We start from the raw sequence: 24,854 nt of genomic DNA on the forward strand, positions 1-24,854 counted from the left end.
TTTCTCTCCCCCTCCCTGCTTCCTCTGCTCTCTGGACTTCTCTCAGTCCTATCCAACAATGACATTAATAATAACAACAACGATAAACAACAAAGACAATGAAAAAGGAAAAATAGCCTCCAGGAGCAGTGGATTCATAGTGCAGTCACTGAGCCCCAGCAGTAACCCTAGGTAAAAACAAAACAAAACAAAACAAAACAAACAAACAAAAACAAGAAATACAAAAGCCCGAGAAGTGGGGCTATGGAGCAGCGGCAGCCGTTTTTCTCTCCTCTTCTCTCCCGGGTCAATTAGGAATACCAAATGAGACCACCCGGGACTGCAGCAAGGCAGGACTAGAATGACTTCAGGAACCCACCAAATTATCAGTGAGTGCAAATACGTGTGGCTCGTGGACAGACAGGAGCCTAGGGAGAGATTAAGAGGCTGGTAACAGTCCTGCAGTTTGCCAGTTGAGACACCACCTCCAGTCTGTTTCACCAACAAAAAGAAGGGAGTAGAGGACTCCCCTAAGACTCACCAAATGCAACTGTGAGTCTCCATTGCTACTGCCCTCAGAGGCTGGAGCAGCAGGCGGAAGGCCCTGTGCTGACAGGAGTGGAAGGAGAACTGACGAGGAAACTCAGGAGAAGATTTACACCTTGGTGGCCAAGTGGTGGGGCTGTGTGGTAGGAGCCTTTCCACATTGTTCTCCTGATGAGAACATAATGAATAGTTGCCTAAGAACATACAGACTATAAAAATGACTTGTTTAGAAACTCAAAAAGGGCCCAGCACTGCTGCCTGGCTTGGCAGAAAAGCTGAATTGAGCTTGGAGCTTTGGATTCTTGGAGTGTGAGGGTCTCTTTGCATAAACACTGTATTATCTCTCCCCCACCCTGCTTTATCTCTTGGTCAAGAGTGAAGGATTAAGCTAAGAAGACTACTTATAGTTTAAAAGCCCTCAGGCTCCCATAGCCTACTGGGAAGAAAAAGAACAAACGAGGCTTTTAAACCACTGAGCCCCAAATAGGGATTAAAATAATCTTGAAACAACCGTTAATTTCCACAACTGTGAACCCTTTAAGTACCTTAGACACAACTCAGTCCAGGCAAGAGTGATCAGTAATTTGAAAAGTACTGAGAGAGGGACGTAATAACATAATATATAGAATGGTTAAACCAACAAGGAGAAATATTGGAGAAATGAACCAGGACAAGAGTCCAGCTAAAAGCCCCCCAAAGGTTTAAGCACAAAATAATGAGGTCAACATCCAAATATTAGCTAAGGAAATAATCACAGGAGTGAGTACAAAGAGTTTGAAAGAATCGTCATCTGAAATGCAGAAACAACAAATGAGACTCTGGAAGAAAACATTAATTATCTCAAGGTTATTAGAGAGCTGAAAGTTGAAATAACTAAGCTAAGAACACAACTAGCTGAACAAGCTAAAACAGCTATCAGAACAGGGTAACAAAATAGATGAACTCTAGAAAACAGTAGAGGGGAGAGACAATAGAATAAATGAGGTTGAAGATACAATTAGCAAGATCTAGGACAAATTAGAGACAACTAAAAATGAAGTAAGAGATCTCAAAAAGAAATTAAGAAATACTGACAACAACAAAAGAGTCCTATGGAATGACTTCAAAAGAAATAATATACACAATATTGGCTTACCAGAGGAAGAAAGAGAGGAGATGAAGAAAGCATTCTTCAGGACATAATAGCTGAAAAACTTCTCTGATCTAGACAACATAAAAGACATAAAGGTTCAAGAAGCCCAGAGGATCCCAAACAGAATTAACCAAGACTTAAAGACACCAAGACACATCATATTTAGAATGGAAAGGAATAAGGATAAAGAAAGGATCCTGAAGGCTGCAAGAGAAAAACAAAGATTCACCTACAGAGGAAAATCCGTAAAAATAGCAGCAAACTTCTCCAAACAAACACAACAGGCCAGAAGAGAATGGCAAGATATCTACCGAGTGCTCAGTGAGAAAGGCTTTCAACCAAAACTACTATATCCTGCAAGACTAGATGGAAGACTAGATGCAAGATTCAGACTAGATGGAGGCATAAAAACCTTCTCAGACAAGCAACAGTGAAAGAATCAACTATCACCAAGCCTGCCCTGAAAGAAGTTCTGAAAGGTCTCCTATAAACAGTCAGACCACCATAAATATCAGAACACTATAAAACACTATAAAACTCTACAAGAATGGCCTTAAAATATCTTCAATATTCGATATCAATAAATGTCAATAGCCTGAATTCACCTATTAAAAGGTACAGAGTATGAAGATAGATCAGATAACACAAGCCAACAATATGCTGTCTACAGGAAAGCCACCTAGCTCAACAAGACAAACACAGACTCAAAGTGAAAGGATGGAAAACTATCATACAAGCCAATGGTCCACAAAAAAGGGCAGGAACAGCTATTCTCATATCTGATACAATAACTTTAAAATCAATAAAATTAAAAAAGATAGGGATTGACATTACTTAATGCTCAGAGGATCAGTCAAACAAGAGAACTTAACATTTATTAACATCTATGCACCCAATGAAAAGCCATCTAAATACATCAAACATCTACTGAAAGGGCAACAGCAATATATTAATAGCAACACCATAATAGTAGGGGACTTCAACACCCCACTCTCTCAACTTGACAAATCATCCAGTCAGAAAATCAATAAAGAAATAAGGGAACTAAATGAGGAGACAGATAAACTAGGACATTTTCAGAGTCATTCATCCCAAGAAACTGGAATACACATTTTACTCAAGTCCACAAGTGTCATTCTCAAGGATAGACCATATGTTAGGCCACAAAGACAGCATCAGCCAATTCAAGAGCATTGAAATCATCCCAAGCATCTTCTCAGACCACAGTGAAATTACAATAACACTTAACAATCAACAAAAGATTAGTAATAGTCCTAAAATGTGGAACACTACACTCCTTAACAACTACTGGGTCAAAGAGGAAATCAAGGAAAAATATCAAAATGTTTCAAGAGTTCAATGAAAATGAAGACACAAGCTATCAAAAATATTTGGGACACATTTAAAGTAGTACTGAGAGGGAAGTTCATAGCCATACAAGCACACATTAGGAAACAAGAAAAGCACAAGTAAACAACCTGATTGCACATCTTAAAGACCTGAAAGAAGAAGAACAAAGGAACCCTAAAGCAAACAGAAGGACAGAAATCACTAAAGTTAGGAAAGAAATAAGTAACATTGAAAATAAGAAAAACATTCAAAAGATCAACAAAAGTAAATGTGGTTCTTCGAAAGAGTGAACAAAATCAACAAAACTTTAGCCAGACTCAAAAAAACAAAAAAGGGAGAAGACCCAAATAAATCATATCATAAATGAAAGAGTAGAGATCACAACAGACACCACAGAAATGCAACATATCATGTGAGGCTTCTATGAACAACTATATGTCAGTAGCTAGAGAACCTGGAAGAAATGGACAATTTCCTAGATACCTACGAACTTCCAAAATTAAATAAAGAGGAACTAGATAATATTAACAGGCTGATCACAGCTAATGAAATTTAAACAGTTATCAAAAACCTTCCCAAAAAGAAAAGTCCTGGACAAGATGATTTTACAAATGAATTCTACAAAACCTTCAAAGAAGAACTAATACCTATACCATATATATATATCCTTTTCTTGCCCTTGTTGTTTTTTCATTGTTCTTGTAGTTATTATTGTTGTTATTTTGATGTCGTTGTTGTTGGTTGGATAGGACAGAGAGAAATGGAGAGAGGAAGGAAGACAGAGAGGGGGAGAGAAAGATAGATACCTGCAGACCTGCTTCACTGCCTGTGAAACTATTCTCCTATAGGTGGGGAACCGAGTGCTTGAACAGGGATCCTTCTGGCTATTCTTGCGCTTTGTGCCACATGCGCTTTATCTGCTGCACTACCACCTAACTCCCACCTCTACTTTTAAAAGTGTTCCAGAAAATTGAAGACAGTAGAATACTCCCTTCCAGCTTCTATGAAGCCAACATCACTTTGATAACAAAAGCAGACAGGGACACAACCAAAAACGAAAACTACAGACCAATATCTCTGATGAACATAGATGCTAAAATATTGAACAAAATTCTAGCCAACCGGATACAGCAGTATATTATAAAGATTGTTCATCATGACCAAGTGGGTTTATCCCAGGGATGCAGGTTTGGTTTAATGTATGTAAATCAATCAACGTGATCCACCAAATCAACAAAAGCAAGACCAAAAACCACATGATCATATCAACAGATGCAGAGAAAGCCTTTGACAAAATACAACATCCCTTTATGATCAAAACACAACAAAAAATGGGAATAGATGGAAAATTCCTGAAGATAGTGGAGTCTATATATAGCAAACCTACAGCCAACATCATACATACTCAATGGTGAAAAACTGGAAGCATTTCCACTCAGATCAGGTACTAGACAGGGCTGCTCACTATCACCATTACTATTCAACATAGTGTTGGAAGTTCTTGCCATAGCAATCAGGCAGGAGCAAGGAATTAAAGGGATTCAGATTGGAAGAGAAGAAGTCAAACTCTCCCTATTTACAGATGACATGATAGTATACATAGAAAAACCTAAGGAATCCAGCAAGAAGTTTTTGGATATCATCAGGCAATACAGTAAGGTGTCAGGCTACAAAATTAACATTCAAAAGTCAGTGACATTCCTCTACTCAAACACTAAGTTAGAAGGAGATGAAACCCAGAAATCAATTCCTTTTATTATAACAATAAAAACAATAAAATATCTAGGAGTAAACCTAACCAAAGAAGTGAAAGACTTGTATACTGAAAATTATGAGTCACTACTCAAGGAAATTGAAAAAGACACAAAGTGTCGGAAAATTGTGAGGATGTGGTCGAGCTTGGCAGGGGTTGATCTGAAGGGATATCCATCCTGTCAGTCTCTCTCTCTACTGAGAGGTCAAGCAAGGAGGGACAAAACCCACCAAGGTTTTATCAGATTCCCTGCCTCACAAAGCACCCTGCATTCCTGATACTATGGCTGCTCCCTTATTATATACATAATCATTGTTTTGCCTGAAAGATCCCCACCCATTCCTTTGATCTATCTACCCAAGACCCCCCCCTGCCTGCAGGGTATTATTTATCCTACCAGTTAAAATCCTAGTAACAGTTGCTAAGGAAGTTCCTACCTTTCCCATGCCCTTTTGCCTTTCTCCACCCCTTTCCTAACCACTTCCATTTCCTACTTGCCACTTCCAGATCTGACTCTTAAAAGCCTTGGCTCTCTGATCAATAAAGAATTGAATTGCCTTGCCACCACAAGCTCTGTTCCTGAGTCATCTGTCTCGCATCGCTGAGTGAGTAGCAGCCCAGGCTGGCTCCAGTGGTGTTCTCTCCAACCCAAAGAGTACACGCCCAAGAAGAGGCACCACCACAGTAGCTCAGCAACAAAGAAGTGAAAACATATTCCATGGTTATGGGTTGGAAGAATTAACATCATCAAAATGAATACACTACCCAGAGCCATATACAAATTTAATGGTATCCCCATCAAGATCCCAGCCACATTTTGCGGGAACTAGCAATAGCCTGAGGGGACAACATGGCAGATGTGACTGCATCTGCACAATTTCCCAGCAGAAGTAGCATGGAAAATGCTAGTGGCGGGGAAGTGTACACTGATTACACTGTAAAAGGTGTAATAGGCAGGCAGTTGGTTAATATGTCTTATTAAAGCTGACTGTGAAGTTGCCTTTTAAAAGATGATTTCTATGAAATGTATATGATAACAAACAAAAAAAGGTGAAGTTGGTTATCACATTTTCCCCAAGACCAAGATTCCATTACTTCAGGAATATCTGTTGTTATATTCTTCTCAAATATGAGTCAATAATAATATATATATTCTACTTCATCTTAAGAACCAAATACATGTTTCGGAGTTTCCAATGTAATCATCTCTTTACCTAGCTTTACCTTTCTTTATAGTCTCTTACCCTACTTTTTATTACAGCAATATAATGCATAACCTGATGTCATAGGCACATTTTCCCCCTGAAATGCAAAGCGTGAGAAGCAAAGATTTTTTTTTATAACTAAATTGTTAGCAAAATCTATCCTGACTTGAACTCATTTGGTAACAAAATGTGATCTCCCCTGAATTGATGTGAAAATATTTATAGTCCCAAATTGTCACACAGTATGCAAATCCACATGCTTTGCCACTGACATATCCCTACATGTGATTACAAAGCTATGAGTAGGGTACTAAGTAACATGCAGATTATTCATGGACTACTTTTCTAAAATCTAAATCCCAAGAACCGTGGGAATAGCACAGCAGTAACTCCCAGCGCTTGCCTGTGAGAAGCCCAGAGTTTAATCCCCAGCAACTCCAGCAACCAGTTGAAAAGTGGTCTGGTCAAAAAATAAAACTCAACAAAACAAAAATCTACATTCTAAACCACATGTGTGTGCGTGTGGGGGGGGGGGGAGTGGTGGCGGGTGGTGGCACTCCTGGTTAGTTGAAGGTACAGGTTGCCATTTGTAAAGAGCCGGGTTTGAGCCGCCCCCATCTCCCCTCCTGCAGGGGGGATGGACGCTTTACTAACAGTGAAGCAGATCTTTTTCCCTCTCTATTCCCCTTTCTCCTCTCAGTTTCTCTCTGGGTGCTGGGAGCAGTGGGTTGATTGTGCATCTAGCCCCAGCAATTACACTGGTGGCAATAAAAGAAATAAAGAAACTCAAACATTTCTGGCTGCAGGTTTTGTGTCAAAGATCATGGACTTGTACAGGCCTGCCTGGCTTCAGGATGGGGGATTCATTCTGAAAGGTGCATTGTTAAGGGATTTCCTCACCCAGGCAAGCACCATCAGCAGCAGATTTTGCATGCTGAGAGGTCAAGGGAACAAAAGGTACAAGAGCAAAGGAAGCACAAGGGGAGACAAGCAGTCAAGAGAGCCCTTTCAAACTGCTTTTGGGGTAAAATGCTGTCATGTTTGAACTGCTAGCCACCAACAGGGAACAGGATTGTGGGCCACTTACACCAATGCCGTCCATCACTGACCAAAAGAAAGCTATATGCCACATGACTACTGATATTTGCAATTCCATCATCTCTCCAGACCAGAATTTCATCTTATTTACTGTTGTGTCCTAGGAGCTGAGAATTAAATATACATAATAACATATTTACATAGTCCTTGATACATAAATATTCAATAAATACTCACCAAGTAATCAAATAATGTATTATCAGTGGAATTCAAAATCTAGAGGAACAAAATATTTGTTCAGTGAACTAATCTCTGAGTGAAATATATTATACACAGGTCTTTAATCTCTCACTTTCAACTCTGAAAAACAAAAGCTATGAGGACAAAGCTTTTTGTTTTTCATTGTTGTTTATTTTCTGAAAAATTACGGCTTATTATAAAGTGGGAAGTAGCAGGACCAGGCACTGGACCATATGGTTGAGCACAAACATTACAGTGCACAAGGATCAGGTTCAAGCCCCAGCCCCCAGCTGCAGGGGGGTGTTGTTTGTTTTCGCCGGGCTGGCTTCACGGGCGGGTAACAGATGACCAGGGACTCATGGTTGAGCTGTAGGCAGTATCTCTTTATTCATGCAGGACACAGCGCAATCTAAGCCGAGCTGAGCTAAACTCAAGGTACAGTACTCTAAAACGCACAATGATGTCTTTATATATACTTCCCAAGTAGGGTGGAAACAGGATGTGACATAGAGAGGGTGGAGAGAAAAGTGACTGGTGAAAATCAGGGTGTGACAAAGAAGGGATCAGGGTGTGACCAGGAGGGGGGGTGGAGCAAAAACATATCATGAAACAGTGGGGATTGAACCAATGCCCTGGAGGGAGGTGCTTGTTAACAGTGGTTATGTAAATAGAATGAAGTGGTTATGTAAATAGAATAGTGTTAAGCAGGGGGGATTTAAACCAAATGAAACAGAAGGGGTCTCATGCATACCAACAAGGGGGGAAGTTTCACGAATGGTAAAAAAGTGCTACAGGTGTTTCTCTGTCTCTCTTTCTCTCTGTCTCTCTTTCTCTCCCTCTTTCACTCTCTCTCCATATATATCTTCCCTCTTGATTTGTCTTTATCATAAATAAATACATTTTTTAAGAATTGGAAAATAGCTTTCAATTCATTCGATCTCAAGCTTGCATAGACATAATAATTAAAGGAAACATATATTCAAAGAAAATTAACTCAGGAATTGGACAGTGGCATATCTGGTTAGGCAAGGACCCATGCGAGGATCCCGGCTCCCCACCTGCAAGGGGAGGGAAAGTGGTGAAGCAGGTCTGTAGGTGTCTCTCTATCTCTCTCCCTATCTTTTTCCCCACCCCTCTGAATATCCCTCTGTCCTATCCAGTAAAATGGGGGGGGGGTGGCCTCAAGGCACAGTGGATTTGTAGTGCTGGCACCAAGCCCCAGCAATAACCCCAGAGGCAATTAAAAGAAAGAGCGAAAGAACAAAAGAAAGGAAGAAAGAAAGAAAGGAAGGGAGGGAGGGAGGGAGGGAAAGGAAGGAAGGGAAGAAAAAATAAAAATGAACTCACACACTAGACTTTGAAATTTTTTTTTATTTTTTATATTTATTTATTCCCTTTTGTTGCCCTTGTTGTTTTATTGTTGTAGTTATTATTGTTGTTGGTGTCATCTTTATGGTATAGGACAGAGAGAAATGGAGAGAGGAGGGGAAGACAGGGAGAGAGAAAGATAGACACCTGCAGACCTGCTTCAGCGTTTGTGAAGCAACCCCCCTGCAGGTGGGGAGCTGGGGGTGGGGGTAGACTTTGAAATTTTAAGAGCAAGAATGCTTTTAGCAACCTTTTCTCTCCTAGCAATATTTGGCACATAGTGGGTGCTCATTATATACTGTCAGAATGAGTACTACAAAGGCACAGATATTTTTGCCACTTTATAATCCTGGACTGATTAAACTAAGTCCTCGTCTGCATTGCTCAGTGTAAAGGTTAAATGTTATTTGTGAATGAAGCTACTACTTTTTTTTTAAAACTTTCCTTAGGAGGGTTAATAGATTATCGTGGACACATGGGTATAGCTTCTCACCTCATCTCCCCACCAGAGGTGTCTGCAGAACACTCTCACTGCCAAGTAAGGTCCTTCCTACCATCAGGCACCAGGACCTCAAATTTCCCCACCCCAAGAACCCCATGATTTGATGCAAACCCAGTTCAATGTGTACTATATCTTTTCCTTCTTTTTTTTTTCTTTCTGTCTTTGTTTCTTAAGAAGTCGTGATATACTTATATAGAATAGATCTTACTCAGCTGTTAAATATAAAGTCATTTCCTTCGCCTCACCTTAGATGGAACTTGAAGGAATCATATTGAGTGAGATAAGCCAAAATGGGAAGGATGAGTACCAGGTGATCTCACTGATAGGTCATCACATTCTTACTTGAAAATGTGAGAAGCGGGGAGAGCACCAGAGGAAGACTAAACCTGACCTAAAGTTTTAGTTTTCAGCACAGCACATTCTCCATTTGGTTAAGGTAACCACTGACTAGTTGCCAGTGGAGAGGTGGGTAAACTCTGTTTATAGGAAGATATCATCATCTGGAGGTTTGATAATTCTTCACCTACAATGTTTCGTTTTATGTGAAATTTCACCAATTGTGAAAACAGACAAAAATCACACGAGCAAGCCAAAGCAAAACTAACATCATAAAAATTTATATGTGGGGGGGTCGGGCGGTGGCGCAGTGGGTTTAGCGCATGTGGCGCAAAGCGCAGGGACCGGCATAAGGATCCCGGTTCGAGCCCCCGGCTCCCCACCTGCAGGGAAGTAGCTTCACAGGCGGTGAAGCAGGTCTGCAGGTGTCTATCTTTCTCTCCCCTTCTCTGTCTTCCCCTCCTCTCTCCATTTCTCTCTGTACTATCCAACAACGAATTGTGTCAACAAGGGCAATAATAATAACCACAACGAAGCTACAACAAGGGCAACAAAAGGGGGAAAAAAATGGCCTCCAGGAGCGGTGGATTCATGGTGCAGGCACCGAGCCCAGCAATAACCCTGGAGGAGGGAAAAAAAAAAATTTATATGTGGGGAGTTGGGTGGTAGCGCAGCGGGTTAAGTACACATGGCGCAAAATGCAAGGACCAGAATAAGGATCCGGGTTCCAGCCCCCAGCTCCCCACCTGCAGGGGAGTCGCTTCACAGGCGGTGAAGCAGGTCTGCAGGTGTCTCTCTTTCTCTCCCCCTCTCTGTCTTCCCCTCCTCTCTCCATTTCTCTCTGTCCTATCTAACAACGACAACATCAACAACAACAGCAATAATAACTATAACAATAAAACAAGGGCAACAAAAGGGAATAAATAAATATTTAAAAAATAAATTAAATAAATTTACTTGTGACCCAGACATTGAGACTAACAAGGACTTTAAAAAACTATCAGGGAAAAAAAGCAGTTATACAGTATTTTTGAAGAAAAAGAAAAAAATTAGGATGATTTTATCAGTGATTGGGGACAAAAAGTTCAAAATTTTAGATATAAACTTTAAAAAAAATATTTATTTATTTATTCCCTTTTGTTGCCCTTGTAGTTATTATTGTTGTTGTTACTGGTGTTACAGTTGGATAGGACAGAGAGAAATGGAGAAAGTAGGGAAAGACAGGGGGAGAGAAAGACACCTGCAGACCTGCTTCACCGCCTGTGAAGTGACTCCCCTGCAGGTGGGGAACCGGGGGCTGGAACCGGATCTTTACGCTGGTCCTTGCGCTTCGCTCCACGTGCGCTTAACCTGGTGCGCTACCGCTGGACTCCCAGATATAAACTTTAAAATATACTATGTGAATAGAAACTCTTTAGATGGATTTACTAAAAGATGAAACAACATAAAGTAGGATTACTGAGTTAAAAGGTCAAAAGACTATCCAAGCTAAATACATGGGGGAGGGGGGACAATTTGGAAAAAGAATTCTAGAGATAAGTGAGTGGAACTTAGTAAAAAGGGTAAAAAGGTGCAAATAGAAGTCTCAAAAAAGAGAAGAGAAAAATATGACAGAAAAAATAGTTAAACAGATAACAGCCAAGAATTTTCCAAAGCTGATGAAAGATATCAAATCCAGATTTAAGTAGCCCCACAAGAGTAAATGAAGCAGTTAACTATACAAACAACAGCACATAATAGGTGCATATTTTTATCTTAAAACCCATTTTTATGGAAGTAGCATTGCTCTGTGACATTATATAAGCTCCAGGTAGGGGCACACGTCAACGATGCTGCTGAAAAGCAAAAACAGGAAGAAAAATGTTAAAAGCAGCCAGTGGGGGAAGCGGGGTACATGCGCTCAGTGGGAAAAGAGAAGTCCGCAGAGCGCTGCTACATTCACGGCAACAGGGCGGGCACAAGACGCCACAACATGCTCAGAGAGAAAGACAGTCTACTTTCAAATCTGCGTAAAAAAAGGAGGAGGAGGAGGAGGAGGAAGAGGAGGAGGAGGAAGAGGAGAAGAAGAAAAAAAACTTGCAAAATTAAAGACAAAAGTATAATTGCACAACTAAAAACCTTCATACACCTTAAACACTTGTCACACAATACAAATATATTCAAGGAAAACTGTGCTAAGAAATACTAAGAGGAATTCATATGGTAGGAAGAAAACAATTCCAAAGTAAATACATAAATATAGGAGGGAAAGAACAGAATGGAGTTGTTGTTTTTATTTATTTATTTTCCCTTTTGTTGCCCTTTTTATTATTGTTGTTTTAGTAGTTGTTGTTGTTGATGTTGTCGTTGTTAGATAGGACAGAGAGAAATGGAGAGAAGAGGGAAGACAGAGGGGGAGAGAAAGATAAACACCTGAAGACCTATTTCACTGCCTGTGAAGCGACACCCTTGCAGGTGGGGAGCAGGTGGCTCGAACTGGTATCCTTAACCAGCTGTGCTACCACCCGACTCCCATGGAGTTTTCTTTAAGTGTGCTTGTACCCATGTGTCAACAGCTGTACTGTAAACCAATAAGTGGGTAAAAAAGGAAAGAAAACATCCCCAATAAGTGGGTAAAAAAGGAAAGAAAAAGTGTGGTTGAAATGGTCAGGGAGATAGCTCGTCTGGTTAGAGTACAGAGCTTGCACGCCTGGGGCTCCAGAGGCCCCAGATTCTATCTTCACATTACCGTCTGTCAGAGCTGAGTAGTATTTTGACGTATCTCTCTCTCAAAAAAAAATAATACATATTTTAAACATACTGAAAATATGCAAGCTAGCTCAGGCGGGCACTGCACATAACGGAGCTCCAATCCCAGGCGTCACATAGGAGGTGCTGCACATAACTGAGCTCCAAGCCTAGGCATCACATAGGAGGTGCTGCACATAACCGAGCTCCAAGCACAGGCGTCGTAGGAGGTGCTGCACATAACCGAGCTCCAAGCACAGGCGTCATATAGGAGGTGCTGCACATAACCGAGCTCCAAGCATAGGCGTCATGTAGGAGGTGCTGCACATAACCGAGCTCCAAGCACAGGCGTCATGTAGGAGGTGCTGCACATAACCGAGCTCCAAGCACAGGCGTCATGTAGGAGGTGCTGCACATAACCGAGCTCCAAGCACAGGCGTCACATAGGGGGTGCTGCACATAACCGAGCTCCAAGCACAGGCGTCACATAGGGGGTGCTGCACATAACCGAGCTCCAAGCACAGGCGTCACGTAGGAGGTGCTGCACATAACCGAGCTCCAAGCACAGGCGTCACGTAGGAGGTGCTGCACATAACCGAGCTCCAAGCACAGGCGTCACATAGGGGGTGCTGCACATAACCGAGCTCCAAGCACAGGCGTCACGTAGGAGGTGCTGCACATAACCGAGCTCCAAGCACAGGCGTCAGCACAGGCGTCATATAGGAGGTGCTGCACATAACCGAGCTCCAAGCACAGGCGTCAGCACAGGCGTCATATAGGAGGTGCTGCACATAACCGAGCTCCAAGCACAGGCGTCAGCACAGGCGTCATATAGGAGGTGCTGCACATAACCGAGCTCCAAGCACAGGCGTAGGAGGTGCCACGGGGATGGAGGAGGCCCAAGTGTTGTGCTATCTCTCCTGTTCTCTCTCTCTCTGTCTCTGAAAAATTTAGGCTGGAGCAGTAAAGTCCTGGTGGTAGATAAACTAATTATCAAATTAAAATACTGAATATTTAAATATTAAAAGATAATTATGGGGGGTCGGGTGGTGATGCACCTGGTTAAGCACACCTATCACTATGTACAAGGGCCTTGATTTGAGCGCTCACTCCCCACCTGCAGGGGAGACACTTCACGAGTGCTGAAGCAGGTCTGCAGGTGTCTGTCTTTCTCTCTCTCCATCTCCCCTCCCCTCTCAATTTCTCTCTGTCCTGTCAAGTAAAAAATTTTAGATAGGGGGGAAAGAAGAAAAGAAAAAAAAAAAAGAAAAGGGGAGTCGGGCAGTAGCGCAGCAGGTTAAGCACAGGTGGCACAAAGCGCAAGGACCAGTGTAAGGATCTTGGTTCAAGCCCCCGGCTCCCCACCTGCAGGGGAGTTGCATAAGCTGTGAAGCAGGTCTGCAGGTGTCTGTCTTTCTCTCCCCCTCTCTGACTTCCCCTCCTCTCTCCATTTCTCTCAGGCCTATCCAACAACAAATGACATCAATAACAACAACAATAATAACTGCAATAATAAAACAACAAGGGCAACAAAAGGAATAAATACTAGAAAAAAAGAAAGAAAGAAAGAAAGAAAGAGAAAGAAAGGAAGAAAAGAATGGCCACCTGGGACAGTGGGTTTGTAGTACTGGCACCAAGCACCAGCAACAATCCTGGTGGCAATAAGTAAATCAATAAATCAGACCATTATGTAAAGAGACAGAGGTGCGCATATGCCCACAATAGCAGCCTCATTACACATACAAATGCATCAGATGAATTGGCTTCACCATTCATGAGGCTTTCTCCTGCAGGTGGAGACTGGGGTTTGAACCCAGGTCCTTGCTCCTGGTGGTGGCCATTTTTCATTTTTTATTGGATAAGACAGAGAGAAACTGAGAGGGGAGGGGAAGACAGAGACGGGGAGAGAAAGACAGACACCTGAAGACCTGCTTCACTGCCTGTGAAGCGACCCTTCCCCTCCCCCCCCCCTGCTGCCGGTGGGAAGCCAGGGGCTCGAACCAGGATCCTTGGGCATGTCCTTGCACTTTGTGCCACCTGTGCTTAACCCGCTGCACTACCCTCCGACTCCCTTTTTCTTTCTTTCTTTTTTCTTTTCTTTTTTTCTCCCCATCTAAAATTTTTTATTTGACAGACAGAGAGAAATTGAGAGGGGAGGGGAGATGGAGAGAAAGACAGACACCTGCAGACCTGCTTCAGCACTCAATTTAATAGTTGTTAATAATTAATACTAATTGTTAATAATTAAATATTAAATTAATAATTTAATAACTCAGTTAAAAGAATGAGTAAATCAGACTAAACAGTCACGCTGTGAAACAACAGTAACCATCTTTTGTGAGATTTAAAACACATGACAAAAACTACACAAAAGTAAAAGGGTGCATGTGTGAAGCGTTACAAAGTCTGCCACTACGTCACACAGAAACTGTCAATATGATAGACTTCCAAACTACTGCATATCCATAAGATAAATGTTACAACCTCTCTCTGAAAAAGGCAGCACAGAGCAGTGAAATCTTATAAAATGGGGGGGGGGGGAGGGACTTTGAATCTATAGTCTAAGTTGCTTCTGAAACACTGAAGTGAAAAAAAGACAACAAAGAAGTCAGGTGGTAGAGCAAGTAGTTAAGTGCACACATTACTGTGCACAAAGATGCGGGTTCAAGACCTGGCCCCCACCTGCAGGGGGAAAGATTCATGAAAGGTGAAGTGGTGCTGCAGGGTCTCTCTGTCTCTCTCCCTCTCTATTTCCCCCCTTCCCTCTCTATTCCTCTCTGTCTCTAACCAATAAATAAAATAGTTAATTTAAAAAAAAGGAGAAAGAAAGAAAGGAAGGAAGGAAGGAAGGAAGGAAAGAAAGGAAGAGAGAGAGAAAAGCAGGGGGCCAGGAGGTGGCGCACTATGCTAAGTTCACATAGTATGAAGTGCAAGGACATGCCCAAGGATCCAGGTTCAAGCCCCCCCCACTTGCAAGGGGAGGGGGGGTGTCGCCTCACAAGTGGTGAAGTAGATCTGCAGGTGTCGGTCTTTCTCTCTATCTTCCCCTACCCATCTCAATTTCTCTGCACTATCCAATAAAAATGAAAAATGACCGCCGCCAGGAGCAGTGCATCAGTAGTACAGGCACCAAGCCCCAGCGGTAACTCTAGAGGCAGAAAAAAAAAAAAAAAAAGACAAAGCGCAAGGACCAGCACAAGGATTCAGGTTGGAGGCCCAGGCCCCCACCTGCAGGAGAGTCGCTTCAAAGGCGGTGAAGCAGGTCTGCAGGTATCTTTCTCTCGCCCTTTCTGTCTTCCCCTCCTCTCTCCATTTCTCTCTGTCCTATCCAACAACGATAACATCAATAACAACAACAATAATAACTACAACAACAATAAAAAAAAACAAGGGCAACAAAAAAGAAAATAAATATTAAAAAAAAATTTTTTTTTAAAGACAGCAAATCAATCTCAAAGGAAGTAAATGGACATTAACAACAAGGATATGATCTGAAAATTAAAGGAAAAAATTAACAAATCATCTGGATAAAATTAATGATACTGAAATACTGACTCTCCTTAGCAAAGCTGTTTATACACACACACACTCATGTACGTGGCCACAAAAATTCTGCCTCCTCAGACATCAAGAAACAATAAGTTTCTTATAAATAGCACTAAGCCAATAATTTATAAAATAAGCAATGAAATGAAATTCGTGAACAACACCTTATCAAAAGTGATAACGGAAGAAACTGAACATCTAAATTCTGCTACCTATTAACATTCCGTTGGTCCGGGCATGGGGATGACACAGCAGGCAGAATACATGGCTTGCAGGCATGACGTCAAGCTGAGGGCTCAGTCCCCAGCAATGCTTAAGATGGAGCACTAACTCTTACCTTGGTAAATAAACCTTTTATCAATTTTATTGCCTAAAAATTGAACCTTTCATTAAAAATATTTTCCACACCAAAACAACTAGAACAAGGGAAAAAAAACAAAGAGTAGGATTTTTTCTTTTTTAGTTAAAAAAAAAAATCTTGCAAAAAGAATAATGATGAGGCAAGTTAGGAGAACTGACCTCAACAAACTTCAACGTGTTATAAAGCTATAATAATGAAGACGATGTAATATTAGTGGAACAATAAATTAATAAGATGGAATAGAGACCCAGAAAAATACCAACAGGAGTACAGTCAACTCGTCTTTGAAGAAGAAGCAAGGTAATTCAATAGAACAAAGAGAGTCATTTTAATAAGTGGTATTGGAAAAACTGGGAAGGACTGCTAGACACACTGTCAGTTTCTCACAAAGTGAATCACCATCTTTTGGCACAATTTAGCAATCACACTCTATCTCCTCTTTGCCTCCAATTTCTTTCTGTCCTGTAGGAAGAAAGGGGGGGGGGCAGGTGGTGGCACTCTTGACAGAGTGCATATGTTATAACGTGCAAGGATCCAGATTTAAGTCCCAGTCCCCACCTGCAGGGGGAAGTTTCATGAGTGGTGAAGCTGTGCTACAAGTGTCGTATTACTGTCTTTCTCCTTCTCTAGCTCCCCCTTCCTTCTTGATTTCTCTGTCTCTATCCAGTAATTAATAAATAAAATATTTAAAAGGAGGGGGAGGGAAGGGAAGGGGGAGGGAAGGGAGAGAGAAAGGGGAGAGCGGAGGCGAGAGGGAGAAAATTGCCACCAAAAGCAGTGAACCCCTCAAGCAAGTACCAAGCCCCAGCAACAACCTTGATGATGATTTTTTTTAAAATTAATTAAATAATAAAGCTAAGTAAAATAAATAACGAACCAGCAGTGTTTCACCAACTGTAACGAATGTCCATTAAGAGAGCGATGTTAATAGTAACTGTGTGAGAGGCACAAGGGGATGAGTGGGCACTCTGTACTTTTTACTCATTCTTTCCCGGAAGTCTACTGAGTATTCTTTTAAAATTAGGCCTACTACTTTAAAATTATCTCCCCCGAAATAAATTGAGACACAGACTTTAATTGGAGAATTCTACCATATATTTAAGGAAGAAGTAGCCCAATCTGAGGACATTCTTGCATCAAATAGAAAATAAAAAGGAAAGAAGGAACCCGTCCCCTCTATCTGGTCAGCATAACCTTGATAGAAATGCTGCCAAGGACATTACGTTAAAGGAAAAGTGCAGAGCGATCTTTCTCCATGACACAGATGCAGTCCCTACCCACTTGTTATTGGGGTTCTACTCACACGTATTATATAGACAGCCGTGATAAGAGAATGTCACTCTCAACCTAGCGTTGAGAACACGTGAGGTGGCGTTACTACGAAGTCCTAACTTGTGACCCTGTCAGCAAACTGCTGTTGTGAGGCAATTAAGTCCTACGGAGTAACAAGCTGACTTCCTAGGCTAGAAGCAACTCCAGCCCACGTTACCCGTAATGACACACGAGGAAAACAAGCCTGCCATACAAGCAAAAAAGAAGAAGCCAACTAAAAACTTCTGGCTGCTATAGGATAAATGGAGGCTAGCATATCAACTTAGAATAGCCAGGGAGCCAGCGAGATAGCTCCGCCTATTAGAGCACCAACTTGCGTGCCCGAGGCTCCAGAGGCCGGCCATAAGTTCAGTGCTAAAACCGCCACATTATGCCAGAGCTGAGCAGTGCCCTGCTCTCACTCCTCTCATAATAAACAAAGAAGTAAATAAATTAATTAATCTTTTAAACACAGAACAGCTGCGAGCTCAAAACACAAAGGGAAACTACACTCCTTTGCCTTAACTCTTCCATGTGCCTCTACCTGGTACCCACACAAAAGATTGTGGGGGGGTAAGGCAACCTTGTGCAGGTATACTGGACAGACAAATTGTCACTACAAGACCTGCATAAAACCCTGTCATCCTTTCAGGAAGCGCTTGGAGGGAGAGGTTCAGAAATCATCCTATTCTGAAAACAAACATTGTTTAGAAGTGTGAGGTAGAAGCAAAATCCTCTTCCTCAAGGGAAGGGAAGAAAACTCTCTCTGAGCCCAGGTTAAGCCAGAATGAGGTGGGGGCTGGGGGTGGGGCGTTAGAAATTTCTCTTTCCTCCAATACCCTCCACAGGTACAGAGCAAAGTATGGAAGGTTACTGAGAAAGGAGGGAGTATTCAGGAAAGGAATATTAGATACCACTTGCATGCATGTACCATGAGTGGAGAACTGAGTAACAAGTAACAGACTTGTTGAGGGAGGAACAAAGACTTCCCTCTGTCCGTAAGATAAGGTGAGAGTGATGAAGGTTGAGGATGTACTGATAGTATAAACAAAGAAAACCCCTTGACTATCCCAAAACTCATTTGAAACAAAGTTTTAACAACCCACTGAATTGACAATAATGACATTCAAAATTTGACTCGACTGTATTATCCAAAGCTCCCTCACTTAAGAAGGATATAGAACATATGAACACAACTATCAACCTACTTGACCTGACATTTGTAAAAACAGCAACAGAAGAATATTCAGGCATTTCTAATGTATATGGGACATTCAACAAGACAAAACTCCTAGGTCATGATAGAACCTCCGACACATTTAAAAGAACTGAAATCAAAGTATGGTCTTGACTATAACAGATGTGAAATAGAAAACCAGAGGGAAAAATATCTGTAACCCCCCCCCCAAAAAAAAATCAGAAGCTAAACAGCACATTTCTAAATAACTCATGAGTCAAATATAAAGTCACAATGCAGATGTCTTTACACATTTAATAGAATGAAAATGACAGTACAGTATTAGGACTATGAGAACAGAATAAAACAATACAGAGAGAGTGTTTTATAGTAGAAGAGAATAAAGATATAATGGCTGTGGTCCGGGAGGTGGCGCAGTGGTAAAGCTCTGGACTCTGAAGCATGAGGTCCCGAGTTCGATCCCCAGCAGCACATGAGCCAGAGTGATGTCTGGTTCTTTCTCTCTCCTCCTATCTTTCTTATAAATAAATAAAATCTTCAAAAAAAAAGATATAATAGCTATTTAACATTCTAAAAAATGGCTAGAAACAATGAAAATTCAAACTAAAGTAAGCAAAAAGAAGATAGCTTGAAAATATAAAGGCAATAAGGAAAAATCAGTGAAAACTAGAACTACTTTTTGGGGGCCAAGTAATAAAATTGATTACTCTCTAGGCAAACTGATCAAGGAAAAAGATAAGGCATACACTATAATATCAGTTGAATATGATATCATACGTCATAAAAAGTCAGTTGTAACTATAAATTATACAGACACTAAAAGATTAAAGAAGATAAATAACTTTATATCTGATAATATATTTTAAATAAAAGTTTCTTGGGGGCAGGGCGGGCAGAAGCGCAGCAGTTAAGAGCACATGGCACAAAGCGGACGGACCGGCATAATGATCCCAGTTCGAGCCCCCCAGCTCCCCAACTGCAGGGCAGGGGTAGCTTCACAGGCAGTGAAGCAGGTTTGCAGGTGTCTATCTTTCTCTCCCCCTCTCTGTCTTCCCATCCTCTCTCGATTTCCTTCTGTCCTATCCAATAACAACAACAGCAATAACAACAATGATAAACAACAAGGGCAACAAAAGGGGAAAAATAGCCTCCAGGAGCAGTAGATTCATAATGCAGGTACTGAGCTCCAGCAATAACCCTAGAGGCAAAAAAAAAAAAAAAGTTTCTTGAAACATGAATACTACCGAAACAGAAAAGAGAAATAACCTGAGTAGTTCTGCATGCATTTTAAAACACTTAAGTTTTATAGCAAGACACTCCCACAAAGAAAACTCCAGGCACCAAAGATCTTATTGAGAATTATACCAAACAACTATGGAGGGAGTATTATTAACTATTCACAAGTTATCTCAGGAAAAGAAAAGAGGAATCACAGCAACCAATTTTATAACATCTGCATTGTCTGATATGAGAACTAGACAGTGATGCAAAGAGAGCTCTACAGACCGCTGTCTTTCAATATCAGAACTAGACAATGATGCAAAGAGAGCTCTACAAACCGCTGTCTTTCAATATCAGAACTAGACAATGATGCAAAGAGAGCTCTACAAACCGCTGTCTTTCATGAATATAGCCATAAGATCTTCAATACAGTCTAGGAAATTAAACCGAGAAATATAGTTTCTAAAAGAAAGTCAGTTCATCCAGAGGCAATTGTCTCAGGAATGCAAAACTGGCTCCACATCCAAAACCAGTTAGTATTATTTATCATATGAACAGACCAAAGAGAAAAATTAAATGAGTACCTGTACACATAAAGCATTTAATATATTTTAATACCCATTTATATTAAAACTCTAGAAAACTAGAAATAGAATAGTGCTTCCTCAGTCTAATAAGAAGCATTTATGGGGGCTGAGCGGTAGTGCAGTGGGTTAAGCTTACATGGTGTGAAGCCCAAGGACTGGCGTAAAGATCTCGGTTCGAGCCTCTGGCTTCCCACCTGCAGGGGAGTTGCTTTACAAGCAGTGAAGCAGGTCTGCAGGTGTCTGTCTTTCTCTCCCCCTCTCTGTCTTCTCCTTGTCTCTCTATTTCTCTCTGTCCTATCCAACAACAACAACAATAATAAAAACAACTATAAAACAAGGGTAACAAAAGGAAAAAAAACAGTTATACAGAATGGATTAGAACTGCTAGCCAGTGTAAAGGGGCAAGAAAAATAAAGTTCTAGGCATACAGATCAAAAGGAAGAAGTTAAACTGTCTTTATTCCCATATGATGTATACAAGTGAAAAAACCTAAGCAACCTGCAAAGCGATAATAATGACAAATAGATTAGCAATTAAAATAAAAATTAAATCATCGGTTATAATAGCATCATAATATAAAACACTGAAGGGAAATCTGAAAGTATGTACAAAATGTGCATATTGAAGTTATAAAACTCTGAAGATAGAAAATAAAGAAGCTTGTGACAGGGTGTAAAGTCCTGAGTTTGATCCCCAGTTCTGCATGGATCAGAGGGGTATTACAAGTCCCTCTCAAGTAATTCATTCATTCATTCATTAAGAGAAGATACAGAGGGGGCCAGGTGGTGGTGGATCCAGTCAAGTACGCATGCTACCATGTGAAAGGACCAGGGTTAGAACTCCTGTTCCCCACCTGTAGGGGGAATATTTCACAGGCTGAGCTGCAGGTGTCTCTCTTTCTCTTCCCCTCCCCTCTCAATTTCTCTGTCCTATCAAATAAAATTTGGAAGAAAAAAAAGAGGGGCCAGGCAGTGGTGCACCTGGTTAAGGGCACACACTACGGTGCACAAGGACCAGAGTTCAAACCCCTGGTCCCCACCTGCGGAAGGAAAGCTTCTGAAGCAGGTCGTCTGCAGATGTCTCTCTGTCTCTATCCCTCTCTATCCCCCCACCCTCTCAATTTCTGTCTGTCTCTATCCAATCATAAATAAATAAGTATATAAATAAATAAAATTTAAAAATAAGAATAAAGAAACAGCCCAGTAGGAAGGTAAAAGTGCTGAACTTTCAAAAGCATGAGGTACCAAATTCAATCCCCACATATGCCAGAGTGATATTCTGGTTCTCTCTTTCTTCACATCACCAACTAAATAAATGCATAAATCCTTATAAAAAAAAGGAAGAGGTCATCAATAGTCAGAAAATTCAATATTATTAAAATACCAATTTCCCTCAAATAGTCTATAGATTCAACACAGTTCCAATTTTATTACATTAGTAATAATTTACAAGGATATATATATATATATATATATATATATATATATATATATATATATATATATAAAACAAAGGGACCAAGAACTGTCAAAAACAATTCTAAAAAAAAAAGAACAAAGTTGGTGGACTAACTGCCCAATTTCAAGACTTACTATAAAGCTACAAAAATCAAAACAGTGTTGTATAGCCAGTGACAGACAAAAGAATCAATGGAACAGGGCAGAGACAGAAATAGTAGTGTGCATCTCTCTGTGTGTTTATTTACCTCTAAGTCAATGTTCAGTGGAAGTACTATGGGAGGAAAAGGACAGATTTGTTCATAAACAGGCACTGGGAACAGGTAGGATATTGCTTATCTGTAACAACAACAACAAAAGAACCCTAATACTGCATCGTATACAAAAGTTCACTCAATGAGCCATGAATCTAAATGTAATCACTAACTTACAAAAGTTGTAGAACAAATCATAGGCAAAAGTTAGAGACACAGAAGCACAAGACACAAAAGAAAAAAAAAAGTGCTTAAATTGTATGCCACCAAAATTAAAGTTTTGCTGTTTGACTCAATTAAGAAAACAAAAAGAGGAACCACAGGAAAAACAAAGAAGTCCTAAACTGAGAGAAATCCTTGCAGCAGGTATATCTGATCAGTGACTTGTATCAAACATAAAGTATCTTACAATTCAATGATAAGAGAATAAACAACATATATTTTGTTATTAGTCATAATAATTGAATAGATTACTTGCCCTCAGAAGATAAAAACTGTAAGATGCTCAGACCTTTAGTCATTATCATGACTGTCCTAAGTCATTAAGGCAACAACATTGATATATTTCCACATTCTACAATAGTAATGTAGTTACTGGGTAAAAACTATTTAGCAAAAATGAATAATAAAAAGCTGACAATAAGTACTAGAATATAAAGTGACTAATACCTCATAATTGTTGGTGGGAATGCCAAATGATATAACCATGTGTAAAAGTGTGGCAAGGTTTGATAGAATTATACAAACATTTAACATATAACTCAGCAATTCCATTCCTAGTTATCTAGCAAAGAGAAAAGGAAATCAAATATTCAAAGAAAACCTTAAACCTAGTGACCATACCATCTCTATGCATGATCTCTATAGCCACAAACAACCCAACTGCTCAGCACCAGAGTGGGTAAATGAATTAGTATGCATCCAGTGAAATATTACTCAGCAATAAAAAGGAGCAAAAATATCCAAATACCAATAACATGAATCCATCTTAACAGTATCATGCTAAGCAATTATAGAAGCCAGACCTCCCACCTTCTTCACCCCATAAAGAACTTTGGTCCATACTCCCAGAGGGATAAAGAATAGGGAAGCTTCCAGTGTAGGGGATGGGACCTGGAACTCTGGCGATGGGAACTGTTTGGAATTGTACCCCTGTTATCTTACAATCTTGTAAATCATTATTCAATCACTAATAAAAAAATATTTGTAAAAAGTATCAGGCTAAGTGAGGGAAAGCAGGCCATGGAGGTGGGGGGAGGTGAGTTTTCACGTTGAATGATTTATATGCCATTTATATGCCATTCAGCAGAAAAAAGGAAAACTTTGATTCATCTCAGCAAAGAGATCTATCAAAGAACCTAAGGACATCAGAGAGAATTAGCACACTAGAAAATACTCAGTAAAATTTGGGTGGGTGGAGAGCAGGGAAAAGAAATAATAGGAAAGTGACAAACTGACTGAAAACAAAACAACAAACCCATTCAGAGAAGGGGGGGGAGTGAAAGAAGGCGTGGTCCAACCCCTACTTTCACTAAAACCCTGCAACTAAAAAAAAAAAAAAAAAAGCACACCAGGTCATGTGGCCTAGGAGGTGGTGCAGTGGACAAAGCCTTGGGTTCTTGAGCATGAGGTCCCGAGTTGGATCCCTAGCAATGCAAGTGCCAGAGTGATGTTCTGGCTCTCTGTCTTTCTTTCTCTCCTCCTCTACCTCGTGTTAATCAATAAATAAAGCCTTTAAAAAAAAATAGCCCGGTGAAAGTTAAAAAAAAAAATACAAAACAGTGATCTAAGAAGTATCCTGATAGTCTTGACACTTGATTCATGAACATTGTTGGACCTGCACTGGACCACATGCATGGGGGTTTTCTTGGAAGCAGGAGCAATCAATACAGCACTGGGAAGAAAAGAGAAAGGGGAGAAGAAGAAAAATCCACCCCTGTGATGACTGCAGCCATCAATAAATGAGTCGTCTCTGTGGGTTCCTGGCCTGTGGGGCGAGAAAAAAAAAAATGAAAGAGGTGTGCTGGGTCCCATCCTTTAAGAATCTCTGGCCCCCGCCCCGCTCACTTACCCAGGCCTGGCGCTCCAGCTGCGAGTACAGACTGGAGCCCTGGAGCTTTTGGACTATCTGGGCAATAACGAGAGACAGATCCGACTCCTCCTGCAACATCTCCCCTGCCCACGCCCGCCCTGCCGCGGGGACAGGCCACGACCGGCGCGGAGGGAGCAGGCAACCAGGTCTCCCAGTGATACTTGTCCGGGACCTTACAGAGCTGGGACAGCTCCAGCGGGCGTTACTAGGCAACTGCCGGGCTGTGTGTCCATCCTTTTGGCTTCCCCCTCAGCCGCACCGTAGTCCAGCACCTGCGTTCCGCAGAGAAAGCGGCCTACCAAGCGGTGGGAAAGGGCTGTTCATCTCATTGTTTCTTATTTAGTCCAGTCTATGGTTGAAAAGGAGGCAAGAGGAGCTCTTTCTCCAGACAGGGCAACAGCGCCTCTAATGCACAAGGAGCGCTTAGAACGTTGCAGGGTTGCTTGGTGCTTTTGTTTTGTTTTGTTATAAAGTGTCATTATTCTTCCACCTGTCAATCTTGGCTGAAACAATGCTGTGCGCACAAAGATCCCGCGTTTTTACCCCAAGAACTGTCATGGGTAACCTGCGTAAACTTGGACAAGTGTTTTAAATTTCAAGACTCCGTTTCTCCCTTTTGCAAAAATGATGCCCAAATACACAAGATATTGT

The 24,854-nt window shown here is 41.0% G+C and overlaps 1 protein-coding gene across 4 annotated transcripts in view; it reads right to left on the reverse strand.

Moving 5' to 3' along the window:
- TBC1D19 (TBC1 domain family member 19) overlaps window positions 1-24,501 on the reverse strand; it is a 131,934-nt gene extending 107,433 nt beyond the window's left edge. For 2 of the 4 annotated variants that reach the window (XM_060188244.1, XM_060188246.1), the window contains exons 1-2: window positions 24,183-24,501; window positions 24,046-24,098 (exon numbers count right to left, since the gene is read on the reverse strand). Coding sequence is in view for 1 of the 4 variants with exons in the window: in XM_007535045.3 (XP_007535107.1) it covers window positions 24,183-24,281 (99 nt within the window). In the remaining 3 variants the exon portion in view is untranslated. The remainder of the gene's footprint in view (window positions 1-24,045; window positions 24,099-24,182) is intronic. The other 2 variants (XM_007535045.3, XM_060188245.1) reach the window with 1 other exon arrangement.
- Window positions 24,502-24,854: the final 353 nt, after the last annotated feature.

The sequence above is a fragment of the Erinaceus europaeus genome, chromosome 3 (genome assembly GCF_950295315.1).
Source record: "Erinaceus europaeus chromosome 3, mEriEur2.1, whole genome shotgun sequence".
NCBI lineage: Eukaryota > Metazoa > Chordata > Mammalia > Eulipotyphla > Erinaceidae > Erinaceus > Erinaceus europaeus.